The 17,847-nt window shown below is 44.6% G+C and overlaps 1 protein-coding gene across 1 annotated transcript in view; it reads right to left on the reverse strand.

Annotated features, from left to right (window-relative positions):
* Positions 1-7,919: 7,919 nt before the first annotated feature.
* The window catches only part of Hmga2 (high mobility group AT-hook 2), a 114,880-nt gene continuing 104,952 nt past the window's right edge, over positions 7,920-17,847 (reverse strand). Inside the window, exon 5 of the mRNA XM_032913027.1 lies at positions 7,920-8,077. Within this exon, the coding sequence (XP_032768918.1) occupies positions 8,033-8,077 (45 nt within the window). The 3' untranslated portion in view covers positions 7,920-8,032. The remainder of the gene's footprint in view (positions 8,078-17,847) is intronic.

The raw sequence follows: 17,847 nt of genomic DNA on the forward strand, positions 1-17,847 counted from the left end.
CCAGCATGCTTGCTGCAATGGGATCACGCGCTGGGTTTGTCACAGCATGATTTTCTTCTTGTGTGTAGGGATGGTTTCTCAATGGGCTATCCATTCAGGTTACACTGCTCCATAATGCAACTGAAGATTTCCATGGGATCACACTAGGGGTGGTGTGTGTGTGTGTGTGTAGATTAGGGAGGCTGTTCTTTCACTGGTTCCCCAAGAAACCAAGTTTGAAAACTTGAATTTTAGCTCAAAGAGGGTAGGGTTAAGCTAGAGATGGGCACCCAAGAAAGGTTGATGGCAGAGTTTGCCCAGGAAGAGACACTTTTCTTCCTCTTCCTCTCCCTCCTCCTCCTCTTCTATGTTTTCTTTCTCCTCCCTGTTTGTATCAAGCATTCTATTATTCCTTATGAAAGGGGCCCCAGGATCCTTAGTATCCCATTGGTAACCCAAGGCAGGCTAAGTTTGGTGAGGGAGTATGGGACAGGTCAGGGTAATTAGGTGGTCTAAAGAATGCAAGGGAAGGACAAAGCCTGACTGAGTAAGAGCAGCTAACCAGGCTGCACTAGGGGTTAATGGGAGCTAAATGCTACCAGCCAGGAGGAGGGGGAACTCCCAGAACCCAGATACTGAAATATGATAATGATGATACACAGCAAAGTCAGAATCAGGTAGTCAGGAGATGGGGGAGTCAGAACTGAACAGTGCTTCCTCATTATCAGGGACCCCCAAGAGCTGTTACAGTTGGGGAGGCAATTGGCAGTTTGCTGAGTTTGGCAGGGATGACTTTTTGTAGTGTTCAATTCCAGTGAGTTCATAAGTACAAACCACACAGGGGAAAAAAGACCGTGTACATATAATTAATGACTTCTGTCCCTGCAGTGTGCAAGTTAAATAAATGATGTTTGGAAAAACATATATGTTCTTATGGTGATTTCTAGATGTCTCTACTTATCATGGTCAATAATGAGAAAGAGTAAGAGGGAAAGGTTAGCTTACATGGGAACCAGGAGGCTAACAAATACCAGGCAATACTTACACCAAACTTATAGAAGCATTTTGCTTGCATTAACTTCTCTAATTTACAAGACTAACATTTGATGTTGTCATCTGTAAAGGGGTGATTTGACTAGGCGATTTGGTCTAATCATGATCAAAGGTGATGATTAGACTTCAGTCATCGCCTTTGTTGTGTTTTCTGAGACAGGTTTTTCTCTGTAGCCCTGACTGTCCTGGAACTCCGGGCTGTACACCAGACTGACCTCTGACTCAAAGATCTACCTTCCTCTGCCCCTGATGGTTTTTGAAAGGCGTTGAATCATGGGCATTTCATTATTAATGTTGTCCTTTGTTCGGAGTATGTCTTGGCACAATGACATCTCATGACAACTCCTCAACTTCAGATTCCTCCAAGACCTGACTGACCAGCTCAGCAGAGCAGCCAGTACGGATGCAACATGGCCGGACAGGATTTGAGATCCTAAGTAGTTCAGAAAAACACATGGCATGTAAAAGACTCCTGTTTCCTCCCTGGGTTCTCAGGGGCAGCAGCCACCGCTGGGTCTCTATTTACCCCTTCAACTGCCATGGTAGTTTTCTTTGAAGGGAGCTGCCTCCGTGATCTGGGTGGGGTCTGGTGGTTCACTGTTTTTGAGAGTTTTTCCTGTTTCCAAGAATGTATGTTTTAATCTAAGACAAATGAAGCTATGGGACAGGCAGAACATTAGTGAGAAAATAAATAGGTGATCAGATGAGAGGAAAAAAGAGGAGGGTGGAGAGATGGCAAGGTCACAGGGGCTCGGCCCCACCCTTGGTCACATGCATTCAGCTTCGATCTTGGTTAAATTCAGAGGAATGAACTGGGGCCCTGGGAAGGCTGGTGAGACAAAAGCTCGGTTGTTATGAAGCTGCTCATTTCTGTATTGAGTCAAACTCAGAGGAGTAAGACAAGCCTGCAGCTATCAACTGGACACAGAGGGGCTCTGCTCACTTGACCTGAGGTGTTCTCTCAGAGGTCATAACTAGGGAGAACAGACGCATGCCTGGCTTAGAATGGATGGAGTCTTGGCGCAGAGGTTCACGTCTACATCAGGTTGCAAAACTTACGGACAGCTAAGGCGAGGCAGGAGCTGTAACTTCTGCCTTGACTCTGGTCATCTATCTGCATAACACAGATCAGAATGATCTTGACTAAAGGGCTTCTTGCTCATTTTGAGGCCAGACTTCCTCCATCTCAAGAGCAATTGCTCAAGGATAGCTTCACTTAGTCTTCCTCAGTAAGCAGCCATGCCGTACAAATGAACCCTGAAAAGCAGCTCATCCCTTGTCCTGGTCTCTTCTCTTGGGCTTCTTAATCTCCCAGGTCTATTTAGTTTTATTATCGTCTGGTTTGCATCCTAGGCACCCACTGGGTGAAGTACTACTGATTTTTCTTGTTGTTTTGGTTCTGTTTTTATTTTTTCTTGTATGTCTAAACCACCTACCATTCCTGAGTTCACCAGATAGTTGAGTGCCGTTGGCTCTATTAAAAAAGACACCTTCTCCCTACACCTCTCCCACTAGGTGAATGGTACATTGGCTGTAAGTCATTGTCTATGCTGACCTGGGGTTTTTTTGTGGTGGGGACCTTGCATTCTTTTCTGAGAGGGCTAGGGACAATTTTTTCCTAGTACTGATGGGGAGTACAGGATGCGACCATCTGCAGGTTGTCAGAATACCCTCAGTCGCCTTGGGATTCACTCGTTGATCAGTGATTTCTGACACCATGAACAAGGGTAGTCTCCCTTACCTTTATCGCCCCAAATGACATCAAGTGCATACAAGGACTCCCTGTTGGCTGATTTCTTTAGGACATGACCTTGGAATTTACAGATAAACTTGAGTTCCTTCCAAATATCCATCAGAAATGTGTTTTCATTGTCTGAAGGTAATTCTTTAATTGAGAGACACTATTTCAGAGGTCAGTTACTGAGCCTTGCCTCTGGAATAAAAACATTTATCCTCATCTGGAGATGATGTCTTCTTCCATTCTCTAGCTGCAAAGCAATGATTCTCTCTTCATTTGTTGTAATTTGTTGCCTGTTATGTGCTTCAAAAATGAGGAATGTACCTTGCCCAGTCTCTACTTCGGGGCTGAACTAATGGTAAATGTAAGCCCTCTAGAAAGAATGGCTTCCATCCTCTGAAAGTTTAAAACTTCCCTGCGGTTTGCCTGACTTTTTCACATATGGTCTGTACTGCAACTATTCCTACATCTACACGACGCTTCCAGTTATGTACTGAAGCAATACCTCTTGGCCTGGGACCTAATACATTTGGGAACTCCCTAAATATTAGCTGTGAGAATGAATCAGTGAACGAAGGGGTGCGTCTGATTTTTTTTTAAAAAAGAAAATCTCAACAAGAGATGTCTTAGACGAACTGCATTCTTAGAAACAACCTTCCCTTTGAAGGAGCCGAATGAGAACTGTGGCTCAACCAGAGACGTTAGCTTTCTGAAAACCCTGGGACACAGAGATGACTTTGTGTTTCGTGGAATCGTTCTGGTTCTGCTGGTCTGGTAAAAACTGTTGTGGAGAACTTCTGTGGCTTTTTTTTTTTTTTTCCTTTTTTTCGGAGCTGGGGACCGAACCCAGGGCCTTTCGGTTGCTAGGCAAGCGCTCTACCACTGAGCTAAATCCCCAACCCCACTTCTGTGGCTTTTGTTTATTATTTATGTTACTAGCTCTCTGTGTGTTTTCTCACACATGTTCCCAAATGTTACTTCATGGACAGCTGGCTTGCTGGTTCCTTTTTTCTTTCACTACTATTATTATTACTATTACTATTATTATTACTACTATTACTACTATTATTATTGTCTACTACTACTACTATTATTACTACTACTATTATTATTACTATTACTAGGTTGAGTGGGTGGGGGTATGGTATGCATATGCTATTGTATAAGTGTGTGCACATGGGTGAAAGTATATGTGTCCATGTGCAAGCACAGAGGCCCATGGCAGATGCCAGGGGTCTTCGCTTTGTTACCTTCCACCATATTCTTAACTTACTCTATTTAAACATTACAAATTATGTTTTGTTGGCATATATATCTGCATACTAGCATACCTGGTGCATAAAAAGGCCAGAAAATGATGTTAGATCTCTTAGAACTGGAGTTGTAGGTGATTGTGAGCCACCAAGTGGGTGCTGGAAATCAAATCCAGCTCTTCTGAAAGAGAAGCCAGCCAGTTCTGCTAAGCTCTGACCCATCTCTCCAGCCCCTCCACATTGTTTTGTGACTGGCTTTCTCGATGAACCTGAAGCCCACTGATTTGGGTAGGCTGGTTGACCCATGAGCTTTAGGGATTGGCCTATTTCTCTGCCCCTACCTTTAACCCTCAGGCTGGGTTTACAGGCATACACGACTATGCTCAGCTTTTTAAAAGCTAATTTTTAAAATTCTACGTGTGTGTTTCCTGCATATATGTATGTGTACCACATGCATGCCTGAAGCCAGAGGCCAGAAAACAGCACTGGATCCCCCAGAATTGAAGTTACAGATGGTTGTAAGCTACCATATGGGTTCTGGAAAATGAATCCAGGTCCTATGTAAGAACAAGAAGGGCTTTTAACTGCTGAGCCATTTCTCCAGCCCAAGGGCTCAGCTTTTCATGTGGTTTCTGGGGATTCAAACTCAGGCCCTCATGCTTAAGAGGCCGACATTTTACTGACTGAGTCATCTCCCTGGTCCCACACTGTTTCTTTACACAAATGTTGAAGGCACTTCTCCTAAGACTGTGCGGTTTTAAATTACACCCTGTTCTTCCTTTACATTCCTTCTCAGCTAGTTTTTGTGGAATTCAACATCAGATCAATCCAGGTAAGTTCAGGCGTGCGATGCTGTAAGAGAACTACACTTTAAATCACATTCCATGTCAACATGTGCCCGCAGGCTGTAGTACATTCCAGGGTAGACCAGATGGCCTTGAACACCTCCCCTCTTGTTTTGACCCAACTTTATTATTTACTTAATGGAGGTGAGACAAAGACTAGGAATCCGCACACACACACGGGGACCACAGAGGCTGTTATGTTTATTGTGCAGACAGTGATAATCCACTAGAGCAGTATTGCCACAAGCAAGCCGTCAAAGTACAATCATAGACAGCAATTCTACACAAGGAATAGAGAATAAAGGCAGAGGGCGTACAAAGGAACGGGGAGAAAGTCGGCTGCAGTTAATCGTCTTGGTAAGTTTCTCCTGCAAACATACTTAACTTGCAGAAACGGTAGAGAAGTCAGATGTCCAGTCTTACGTAGCCGTGACCAACAACAGTAAAAAACAGTCTTATAAAATTTATCTCCCACAAAAATAAACTATATATATAAAAATTTTATGATGTTCTCACTGTTCCATTGGACACAAGCCTTTTTTTCTTTTTTTTTTTCTTTTCTTTTTTTTTCAGTATGAAAAATGAGGTATACTGGGACTTAAGAGGTAGTAGTGTGTTTTGATTGTACAACATACAGGAAATAAAGAATAACTTCATCAGAGATGGATATCGCTCGGTGTGCCGAGTCTGGCCGGCATGAGAAACTGATTCAGTTTTTATGAGCTGGCCAAAATGAACTTTCTGAAAGGCCCATCCAAAGATATGGAATGGGAATCCGACTTTTATAAGCCACTGTGTGTTTGCTTATTTAATGCGCAGTTAACAGTCACGTTGAGCTTTAATCTCTCCGTAGCTCCTTTGGCGACTCACGACAGTGAGCGACCTGCCAGTTTCAGAGCGGTATGTGGCCTTTGAAATGACCTCCCTGAAAACAGCTGGAAGAGACATGGTTGTTTGTTTCATTTGGCTTCAGTATTAAAAGTCATACTGACACAAGCCACTATGAGAGACTACCTCCTGGCCCAGTGGGTAACACCATGGAAAAGCCAGCACACTTACTAGGAGAGAAAGGCATAGAACTCTACACAAGAAGCGTTCAAAATAAATCTGCTCAAGACATTTTACAAAAATCACATTGTGTAAAATACATGAAAAATATCTGTCAAGCATATTCTTATAGGCAACTAATCTTAAAAACCTATTTTCTTTTTTGATTGTATTAGGCAAAAGGCTGAGCTGGTTGTAGTTTACCTACAAAGTTTCAAGTTTCTTTGAAGGTTGGCTTGATTTTTAATTCATTTATTTTTTAAAAATAAGTATGTAAAATTGTTTCTATCAAGTGTCTTTTACAAAAAATAGTTTTGATGAGGGAGAGAAGAGGTGAAGTTTGAGCTCTTTCAAACACTGGGGAAGGAAATCAAAGAGCGTTATAAGCTACAAGTTTGTTCCTTTTGAAGTGTGGAGGTAGGTCCTTGCAAATCACTAAGTCCATTTTTGAGGTACAGACTTGGAGACTTATATTTGAACACTACAGATGTGTTGTGTGTGTGTGTCTGTGTGTGTGTGTCTGTGTGTGTGTGATACAATGTAGTGTCACTGAAGAAAATTATCCTTAAGAACCTAGGAGCAACTTGATTCAAAACTGTTTCAAATTAATGTAGCAATCTAGCAGGGAAGCTGCCACAAGCATTTGTAACATTTTAATTAAAAAAAAAATCATAGAAACATGCATAGCCACACTGAGACAGAGTAAGGGCACTTGTTTGACAAGAATGACAGAGAACTGTGGGTGGCTGAGATGCTGACCGAGAAAGGTTTGTGTTATTGTTTCCTCTCTCTCTCGCAGGGCTTGTGTCTAGCAGCGTGTAACAAGTGCAGGACTGTAAATTCACGGTAGCATTCAGAGGTAGTATTGAGTAGTGAGGGTTATTGCATCTCTGGCTAAAAGTGCAGCGTGAATGCAGAGATGGCCGACCGAACCAAGGCAATGCACCTCGGCCAGCCATCTTATGTCAAAATGAAAGGAGTTACTGAGAGTAACACACAGGCTTCATTTGAGGTAAGTGGTACTTCGGTCTTTCACGGACACTGGTACACAATGGAGAACAGAGAATATAGAGAGGAGAGAGGGAAGGGAGGAGAGAGGGAGAGAGCAACAGCGAGTGGGAGTCTTTTTTTCTTTCTAAAAATAGTGTCCTTTATGTAGCCAAAGAAATTTGTTTTCACTCCTCCCACGTCATCACTAGGGTGAGTTCATCAGGTACTGTACCTTTCCGTTAAATTCCGAAAGAGAATCATTTTACTCCCCTAGTTATCTTGGAGGCTTTGAGACTGACAAGTGTCATCTGTTGCTAAGTGGCTTTCGGCTGTGTAGATCTCCCGAGGAGGGAGAGAGAGCTTGTGGGCTTATCACTCCTGCTGATGTATGTGAGTCCATAAACGTAGGAGTCAACATTTATTATTTGTTTACTTCCCTTTTTGAAAAAAAAAAAACAAAAACAAAAACGAGAGTAACCTATTCTGGTTTGCTAGCTGTATGAAAAGAGATACCAGCATTTTGTCTCATTTAGAATAAAAAAGAAAAAAATCATCAAGTAAGTGTCTACAAGATTATACGCAAAGGAGAGTAGTGTCTAGTCCTCATCTTTGGTGTCCTAAGCAGAAGATTTTCTATGATCAAGGTGGGGGTGGCATCTGAGTGGGCACAGAGTCACATACAATGCTTTTCTTATACGAATGACCCCGGTCACCAGGGTGCCGGTTCAGGGTTTGCATGTAGTGACTGATTAAGCCCACCCCAGAGGTTTTCTTCAACCACACGCCCTTGCTTATCAGATCCGCAAACTATTAGTAAGTTAAGGGAAAAGAAAACAGTCATTAAAAGTTGCATTGTTAAACTGTGTCCCCCGTGTTTACAGCAGTTTTTCACTAAACCTGGGACTGTGAAGGGATTACAAAGTGATTAATATAGTCCTTCTCAAGGTTATGTGATTTCCCGCCCGCCCCCGCCCCGCCCCTCACCCTGCCCCCGCCCTGCCCCGCCCTGCCCCAACCCCGCAGAAAGTGGAAAGACCGTGGCAGTAAAGAGTAAGTGGTCACTGCAGTGTCTTCTCCCTTCGAAAGATCAAACTGATGCTGAGGTAGAAATTGAATGTCGGCGCCCCCTAATCTTCCTCTGCGGACTCTTGCGAGGATGTCTCTTCAGTCTCCTGCAACACATGGAGGGCAGGTGGGTTAGGCTTTGCTCCTGGGCCAATGCTTTCCCGAGTACCACTCCTGCACCCACCTCCACCACGCGGTGCTTGCTTAAGTATAACATGGTGGCAGCACTGCCTGACCTCTACTCCCAGACCCCTGACCCACGTCATTGAGGAATCAAGGGGTCATCTTTTTCCAGGGCTGCTTTTGGTCACTGTTGACTTAAGGCATCATGGTTGCTGGTCAGCAAATTCAATTGTTTGCAGTCAGGAGACTGTGGGATCCCCGGAGGCTTTACTCACCAAGAAAGAGATTTATTTTTTTCCCCCGTGGCGTGCCACAGTCATCGGGTTTTTAAAAATTGGCATAACTGCTCTATACAATGGTGTTAAGTAAAGTAAATCCACCTACCAGATGCTGGTAATGGTAGCTGACACTGTTTGGGTGTTTGCTAGATGTGTTTCTTAGTGCACAGACAAGCAACATACCCAAGGTTACAAGGCACGTAGGGGCAGGTTTAGGTCAAACAGGGCTGAAGTAGAACTTCTCAACAGAGACTGTGGGAGAGCGACAGCAGACCCACCCTGCAAGCACACTGCTTCTGAGAGCCATTTCCTTATTTTCACATTTATTAAAGCACATTTGGAGGCAACGGGCTAAGTTTGACATAACTGTTCAATCTCAATATTAAATCCGTCAACATCAGGCAAACATTTAACGGTGGGCCAGCCAAGCAGAGAAAACCTAATATATATGTTTTCTCAGGGCCTCTCCTCCATATAAATCTAACTCAACCCCACCCCCTCCCTCTCATTCCTTATGGCTCTGGAATTTGCCGGGGTTCCGCAAGCTGGTGTGAGCTACAAAGTTCTTTTAACTTTTGCTTATTTAACAAACCTGCAGTACCTTTCAGGACATGGGCGGTAAGGAGGAGATAATAAACATCTCCGATAAAGAGTGTCATTAGTGGGAGGATGATTTTTATCAAATGCTGCTGGCTGTGTCCAAAGACGGCATGTGAAAAAGATCTGGGAGAGAGGTAAACATTTACTCCGGCAGCCAACGGAGCCCCTTTAAGAATGGCCAGCTTACAACAGCCTTCATACTTTAATAGATTTGATTTTCCACATGGCTTCATTTTGTCTGGGTGGCTAACTGACACAATTTATACCCCGCTTCCTTTCCCAGGTCACTACAGTATACCACTCAGTAAAGCATGCCTCAGAGCCTGTCTGTACTACACAACCAAACTTCCATTCATTAGTGTCTGAAACACTTCAGCTGTGAAGGGGCTCCTAAATGTTACCATGTGTGACTCTTCTCCCAACACACAGCAAGCGGGAGAGGAGAAGCCCTCACGGCAGGCTGCTCATGCCCTCCCGTGAATGAGAGCGTACACACACACACACACACACAGGCATGCACACATGCAAACATGGGAATGTGCACGTGCAAACACACACACACACACAGTCATGGAGCCTCTACTCTGGTCTTGCCCCACAGCCCACGGCTTCCTCTAAGTCCTTCACAAGAGATTTCAAAGATTTACAGAGAGAGCTGTAAATCCTGGGAATAAACACACATACAAATGAATGGATTACAGCTTCAGAAACAGAACCACAGCAGCATCCAGTCACGGGAGTTCACACTGGCTTTGTTTAGTCTGCTTTTGGTTTTGTGGGAAATGTGGAACGCATGAAGCTACCTCCCTTCTCCTCCCAGGCCCGCCAAACTGTAGGCTTCACGTCTTGACGAGGCAACAGGCCATGACCCCGAGATTCTCTGTGGCGTCCCCGTTAGAGAGGAGGACATAGCTCAATCAAAGCCAGGGGCAGACGAAGGAGAGATGCAGATCGGCCATCCTCTGACCCTGTCTTTTCACTCAGTATTTAAATCCCGGAAAGTCACTAAGCTGTTTGGCAGGTACCCTCTCTGTTCTCTCCCAAAGGACTCCCTTTAGGTTGCTCCTCTGGAAGCAACCACAGCAGAGGAGTGGGTAGCTGGGTTGCACCTCACCCTGCACACACAGTGAGCAGCTTTAATAGGATGAAGTCAAGCTGAAAACCCCTCTGGGCGAAGCTGTGATTATTCAGTTTCTATCAGCTTGATATTCCTCTATCGGGAGGGAACTAGGAATTTCTCAGGCTATCAACTTATGGGAGACCTTGCGCCGGATGGAATGTGGCCAGCTTGATGTGAGGTTCTCAGAAGCCTTGCTGGGTGTGAGTGCCTGAAAATCCCAACAGTCAGTCCCCTTAGATACACCTCAGCCCCAAGGGACAGCCCCTCGTTTCTTTTGCTTAGCAGTTTTTAACACAACACGGAGGGAGAGTAGTTTTATTTATGTGTCTTTCCGCTGACCTTGAAATTCTTCTGCTTTTAACTATCAATTAGGACCGGGAACTTAACCAGGAGCTCGGGGTTGGGAAATCTCACTCCACTGAAGGTTGGGTGGCCATGTGGCTCTCATATGTATGGCGTGGCTGGTTTCTCAAAGGCTTAGTGAGTGGAGAGCTCATTTCTCGGCACAGCCTTGGCTGGCCTCCCTCCAAAACAAGGCAAGGTTGGCCAAGAGGGTGATGCTGGTAGGGCGGGTGGCACTTCCCAATTCCACCAACCTCAGTTCTTACATTCCTTAAGCGACCTGGTTTTTCGCTCCGTGCATGGCTCCCCACCCAAACCCCCACCCCCACTCCAGGGTGTAAGCAACTAACAGAAGGAAAAAAAAATCCTGTTGGGTACAAAGATACGATTGGGAAACTGACTCTAGTCCTGTTTCACCAAACTTAACCCAGGGTTCCTGGGCTGTGCACGGAACTGTCAGAAACAAGGGGTATCTGGGATAAGTGACTGTCTCTGCTGTCTCCCCGGAAGGAATGATATCGCCACCACAGAGATCGGCCTTTAGGCTCAATCCCCTTTGGTAACTGAGCAGACATGGTGGTGGGCTGTGGATCACAGCTTGTACCTCTAGATGTTTCTAAAGATGGCTGCACATTTGCCACACATGGCCCAAGGAACGTCCAATGCTGTTAAGTTTCCATAGCAGCCTTGAAATGCTAGGAGCTTGACGTCCAGTAGTGCCTGAGAGCCACACGCATCCCATTAGGGGCTAGTTAATGGACTGGGAAAACCAAACACTAGCACTCCGGTCAGGGTTTTACCTGTTCAGAATGGGGCCTAAGGAATGTAAGGCTGAAAGGACCTTTTGGAGCAGACTTGCATGGGGAAGTTTTAAATGAGCACCACTCGGTAAATCCTTCAGACACTGAACACGTCCCTGCCGTTCACACAGCTGCTTATTAAAACAACTGGCAGAGAACCGGTGGGAGGAAGAAGGGGAGTGGGTAGGGTCAGGGCGCTATACTTTTGTCATAACTACCAGAAAACTGCGCTCATTCTGTCTCTGGTTTTCCTTTGTTCCTGTGGAACTCTGTCATCGCTTTGGAAGCTTGCTGATAAGACCTCCTTAGGTCATTCTTAGGGTTGGTCTGGCATCATGCTCACACCTTTGGGCACACCTTAAGTGATTATAAGAGGATAGCCTGGTATTCAGAGTTAACCCTGGGCATTTGGTGGTACAAGCAAGGGTGTTGAGCCACAGGAGTTTAGGTAAGAATGGAGCTCAGGGCTTAAGTTTTGGAGAAAGAATAGATAGGAGTTCTGTGGTGGAAGAGACCTTGCAAACTTGGTGGCAGGTGACATTGTGAATCTCTGTGTTATGTGTGGTAAGGGGATAAAAATCATGGAAGTTCACACTGGCTGTAATAAACCTTTGTATATTTTTCTTTTCTTTTTTCTTTCTGTTTTTGAGCAGGGTTTCTCTGTGTAGCCTTGACTGTCCTGGAACTCACTCTGTAGACCAGGCTGGCCTCAAACTCAGTGCTGGGATTATACCACCATACAGCTGCTCTCTCTCTCTCTCTCTCTCTCTCTCACTCTCTCTCTCTCTCTCTCCCTCCCCTCCCTCCCTTCCCTCCTTCCTGGTTTTTTTTTTCTTTTTTTCGGAGCTGGGGACCAAACCCAGGGCCTTTCGCTTACCAGGCAAGCGCTCTACCGCTGAGCTCAATCCCCAACCCCCCTTCCTGTTTTTTTAAGATTTATTTTCAGACGCACCAGAGGAGGGCATCAAACCCATTACAGATGGGTGTGAGCTACCACGGAACAAGATGGATATTGTTCTACTTCCTGGTCTCCTACAATGAAAATAAGACATCGCTCACGTGACCGCCTAGTGCCACAGGTAGCATCTGTGGAGAGTGACAACTAAGATTGGCCTTCCTTATATGAAACATGTCATGGTTGCTGGGATTTGAACTCAGGACCTCTGGAAGAGCAGCCGGTGCTCCTAACCACTGAGCCATCTCTCCAGCCTGTATGTCCTTTCATATTTAAAAGAATTCTGCCAGTTTTTCATCATTTGATGCCACAGACTAGAAGTGCTTCTGTGACTTAAGGTGTCTCCCCAACCAGCACACAGAGAACTGAAGGGCCACTACAGTGAAATGACATTCTCCAACACACTGCATTCATGAGTGATTGAGGCCTGTCTTCTAAGAACCGAAACAAAGGGTCCCCCTCCCCAGCAGCCAAGGCCAGACACCAATCTTCACAGCTCTATCTGAAGGACCCAGAAGATTACAGTCAGGTTGTTCTACTTTTTTTCCCCCTCTTGTCCTATAATTTGACTCAAAATGGACTGGGGCTTTGTGACGTCATGAAACGTGATTATTTCCTCCAACTAGGAGCACTTGAAGGCATGTTTTAAAAACAGGCAAAATAAAACATATATATATATATGAACCTGAGGGGGTGTTAGTGGAAATTCTGAGAGGGGAATAAATGTTTTAAAATAAGATTTGCAAAGATGGGCTATTTATTATAATATATTGTAAGTATTATTTATTATCTTTGTTCATGCCACACAGATATAACAGTATACAACAATCAGTGCCACCTCGTGTCTGCCACCTCCACTCAGCGAAGTTGCTTTTGAGGGCTTATGTGGGCAGGTTTCATGTAAAGAAGGCCAATCTTCCTTGTTGGGCATCAAAGAGAGGAGAAACTCTCGGTCCGGCCAAGGCTGAACCCACCCTGCCACCCCAGTGTAGGGGAATGTCAGGGTGGGGAGGCGGGAAGGGGTGGGTGGTTGGGTGGGGGAGAGAGGATAAGATTTGAAATGTAAATAAAAAATATTCAAAAAGAAAAAAGTAAAAAAAGAAGACTGATCTTAGATCTTAGATGTCACTGACCACACATGCTAACCATGGCACTAGGTGGCCATATAATTGATGTCATATTTTCATTGTGGGAGACCAGCAAGGACAATATCCATCTTGTTGTTTTGTATGGTTCTATGGCAGAAGTGTGACAAGCACATGAGTAAATGTCCTATTGGACAAAGGTATAGAATGTTGGCCATTAACCCAGTCATCCATTCTGTGTTTGCTTTTACACCTGTGAATAGTAGAGTCTTTAGAGGAGAAGGAGGAGGGAGAGAAGAGGAGGAGGAGGAAGGAGAAGGGAGGGGGAGGAGGGAGAGGGGGATGAGGAAGAGGGAGAAGGAAAAGGAAAAGAAAAAAAAACCTCAACTGTTGTTAAATAATTCTCCACGGAGAAGAGAAAAAGATGTACAAGGTTCTTAAAGAGCAATGTTTTTGTGATTCTGAGCATGGAATCTAGGACCCTGCACTCTATTTCCAGCTTCTGCTTTTCACTTTTTATTTTGAGACAAGGCCTGGATAAGTTGCTCAGGCTGGTCTGTAGCCTAGGCAGGCCCACCTCCTACTCAGGGAATTCCAGGCCTGCTCCGTGAAGCCAGGACTAAAATGCACCAATGTTTGTCTTGACATAGTTCTCCCATGGAACTAGTCCTACCACAGATGTAGCACTGGTCTCTGGGATATCAAGGATTTCTCTGTCCTGGGATCCAAGGATGTGTTCTCTCAATCTTGAGTTAGAGCTCACAACTTTCACTCAGAGAAATCATTTCACGTACAAACTGCTCAGAAATTTCAGGATCCGCAATTCCTGAGGACCATGGATTCTGCCAAACTTTCCATTCTTAGGACAGCAGCCTTGGAGAAATAACTGAAGATGTGGCCAAAGGTGTTTAAAAAGAGCATTCGGGAAAAACCGCCAAAATCACCCATCACCTTATTTTAATGCAAAGTAATTTAAAATATGGTTCAGGTGAAGTCTGACTAAAGGCTGGAGTGCAGACTTGCCCATTGCTGGCACAAGCCAGAACCCTTCTTTCCCTTTTTGCTTTATATAAAACTGCCGGCTGCTGTATTTACTGTTATGCAGCAGAACATTTCCTGAACATTAGCGACAACTGTACTGTTTTTCATTACGCTGAGTTCTCTCTTTGTCCATTTTTTGTTTGTGTGTGCATATGGGTACTCTGTGTGTGTGTGTGCGTGCATGTGCATGTGCATGTGTCTGTGCACACACACATGCACCAGTCTACACATGCACTGACAGCCAGAGGTCAGTGGCTCTTTGCTATTCTGCCTTTTGTAAGAATCTCTAATAACATATGTCCCCTGTGGCTGTAACCAGCAGGCTCCAGTGTCCACGGGGCATTTGGGTGAGTTCTCAGGATCTGAACTCTGGACCTCACATTTGTGCGCTTAGCACTTTAGCCACTAAATCCTCTCCCCAGCTCTGTCCTGGGTTTTGGCTCTTTGAATGAAAATACTAAAAATACCAATAATTGTAGTAGACTAAGAAGTAAGTATTCAGCAGACATTTGAGGGTTCAGCCACCCTTTCCTGTCGGATAGCCCATTCTATTCGATCATGGAGGACCAGTTCACAAAGGCCGGTCTTGACGGCTCCTTACTCTTTGCTCTGTATTTAATGTGGGTTGGCAAGTGTGGACAATAATTTAGATATGTGATAACTACTTGAATTTGATCCAGCTTACGTCAAGGTGCAGGACGACCCTCTCCCATGTGAGCAGGAGGACTGGATAGCACTGCTCTTTCGTGGGTAGGCTAATTCATACAATTAGGACGCTGAACTAACGACAACAAAGCAAATCTCTCAGGTCCAGAAACACTGAATTTGGCTTCCGGAGTTTTGGGAATTGCGCCCATTGAGCAGCGCCCTTCCCCTCTGTTGAAGAGCTACTGCTCTATCTGTGAGCAACCCCAGCCTAGCAGCAGCTGACCTTACCTGTCAATGCTCCTTCACTCGACTGAGGGCTAAGCTAATCACCACTTCTGTTGAGGGTTAATGATCACGATCATTTTCCTGTGCCCCCTCTGCCCTTTACCGTCCCCCACTGCCATGCCCCTGAGCTGGGCTACACACTGGTTTTATCCTCCCTCTCTCCTTTTCCCTTGACCTTTGCAATGCCAGGGGTCAGAGGGGAAGTCAAAAGAAGTTCTTTCCCATATAACAGAACATTGACACTCAAGGAAGTCTTCGATAGGCTCCTTTGTGTTTGCCGCTCGGTACCAAACATTTATTGGTCCACAAAATGTTTTGCCAGCCTGGAGGAATGTGAGCAGAGGGGTAAATCAGTCAGCACTCTTTATGACTGAGGTGGATAAATCACAGGCTCCCGCGTGAGCTGGCTGGTGACTGTAAGTCTGATTTATTATGAACCATTTATTGCATTTTTGGCCAAGGTACTATGTAGAAGGTGAGCAGGGGTGAGAATGACCTCGCCCTCCCTCCTCAGCTGTCTAGACTAAAAGTGCCCAGTAAAGATGCCTTCTTTGAGAAGGATACGCTGGCTGCAATTTATCAGCTCGCTTGTCCCCAAATGAAACCTCTCATTTTGCTCCAAACAATGTGTAGGTTGTCTGCAATGTAAACACCCTTGAAAACCACCCTTGAAGTTTCTGCGAAAACATTCAACATCTTGGAAGGGGTGGGGTGCCACAGGACAACCGAGGTTTCCTCAGAGTCCCTTGTGTCCCTGCTGCACGCCAGGTGTGGAAGATCTCCACAGGTAAGACCTCTGTTGTGAAGCAGAGTACTTGGTTTCAAGTCACTCAGAAGCTGAAACGTTTTCAATTCTCTTGGTGGCAAGTTGAGAAAAGAATGCTTATTCCTGTTTTAATAACTCAGGGGATGCTTTCAAAAGGACAATGTGCATTGGACACAGAAGGAATGTTGGGAGAATTTAAACAAAACAGGACAAAGAGCTTCTGATTCAGTGCATTAAAATAGGGACTTTGAGAAACAACAGAACATAGACAAGCTAGCAGAACATTTTAAGAAGGCAGAGTTTTAAAAAAATGAGAAAAAACAGTTCCTCTGGTCAATAATAACTTGAAGGGGAAAAAAAAAACCTATCACCTTTTCCTTCTAAAACAAGTTTCAATGTACGTGGTGAGGACTTACTTCAGATTGCTGAAGAATTTGCTGATTTCTAATTAGCTAGTTTCTATTTATTGCTTATTTTATGACTTTAAAGTACAGAGTAGAGCTTCTGGTAAGCCTTGTTTTCCGTGGTTTGTGAACTTAAAGGGGGTCACTGTGAACACTGCAGGCTGACCTAACCCTTTAGACCAGAAGGGATGAGCTCCCGCCCAAAAGAATTGTGGGACAGACTTGAGGTTTGCAACTCACGGCACCTGGTGCATTTTCCAAACTCAACCCCCAGCATAATAGAGCTTGCTGTGAACTTTTCTAAATACGTGTGCTTACTAATACAAACACAGATGCTGAGACTTAGCATCGTGCTGAACCTGCCCCCTCAGAATGACCTTATGGTGCTTGCTATCCCAGGGAGCTCAAGCATCTTTACCACAGAGCCTCTGCAGTCCAATACTCATGTGACGTTCGTATAAGATAGGGGGTTCTGATGGCTTTCATCTCAATTAAAGGATTTAGCAATTGCTATACAATTCCCCTGATTTAAAAAAAAAATCTTATTTTTTTAAAATTTGAAACATTTTAAAAACATGCAATTAAAACACAAGCTAAAAGGGGGGCATTTTTGAATTAAAGCTCTTAAAAATGTTTTAAATGTAAATCATGAGATACAAGAAGCTTAGCAGCCAAAAATGGGTTGAAGATAATATCTTCCTTTGGTATTTACATAATTATGCATTTCTCAGGCTTTCCTTGAGAATCAGGGAACAGTAATTGTTATCGGGCCTTTTTTTTTTTCCTAGATGGATACACAGGACAAAGCCCAGGGATGGCCAGAAGGAAACACTCAAGTCACATGCGTGGCTATCTCTCTGTATTACATGTGACGGACTTAATCGTGCTAATTGTCAGAAGCTCAAAGCATGGGCCTGAGTCAAAGCACTGTCCCAGGGACAGGCCATCTGGGAGGGCATTCTTGAAAGAAACGGAAAGGGAAGGGAGGCTTAGGTCTGTAAAATTTACATTATCCTCCACGAACTCCCATGTAGTGCCAGTGTTTACATAACTCATCCCCGTGCCTCGCTCGAGACAATATAAATTAGGTAGTCCGGTGAGCTGTGCTCGCCTCCCTGCTAATGCTGTCTGAGCTGCTTTCCTTTAAAGGGAAAATTTGAACGAGGTCTGTAAGACAGCCAGACAGATCAGTGATGGCCATTGCCTCCCTGTGACGTCTTTCAGATTCAGATTCCTGGGGAGCGCGTGCGCGCGCGCGCGCGTGTGTGTGCGTGTGTGTGTATGTGTGTGTGTGTGTGTGTGTGTATGTGTGATTTCACTTATATTATCCTTGGTGCTTTAAAGCCCAACTTACACTCCTTTACAGACACACATTAATGATTTCCACATGCGGTGCATATGCATCTATTATTTTGCTATATATATATGTG

This window comes from Rattus rattus, chromosome 1, assembly GCF_011064425.1.
Source record: "Rattus rattus isolate New Zealand chromosome 1, Rrattus_CSIRO_v1, whole genome shotgun sequence".
NCBI lineage: Eukaryota > Metazoa > Chordata > Mammalia > Rodentia > Muridae > Rattus > Rattus rattus.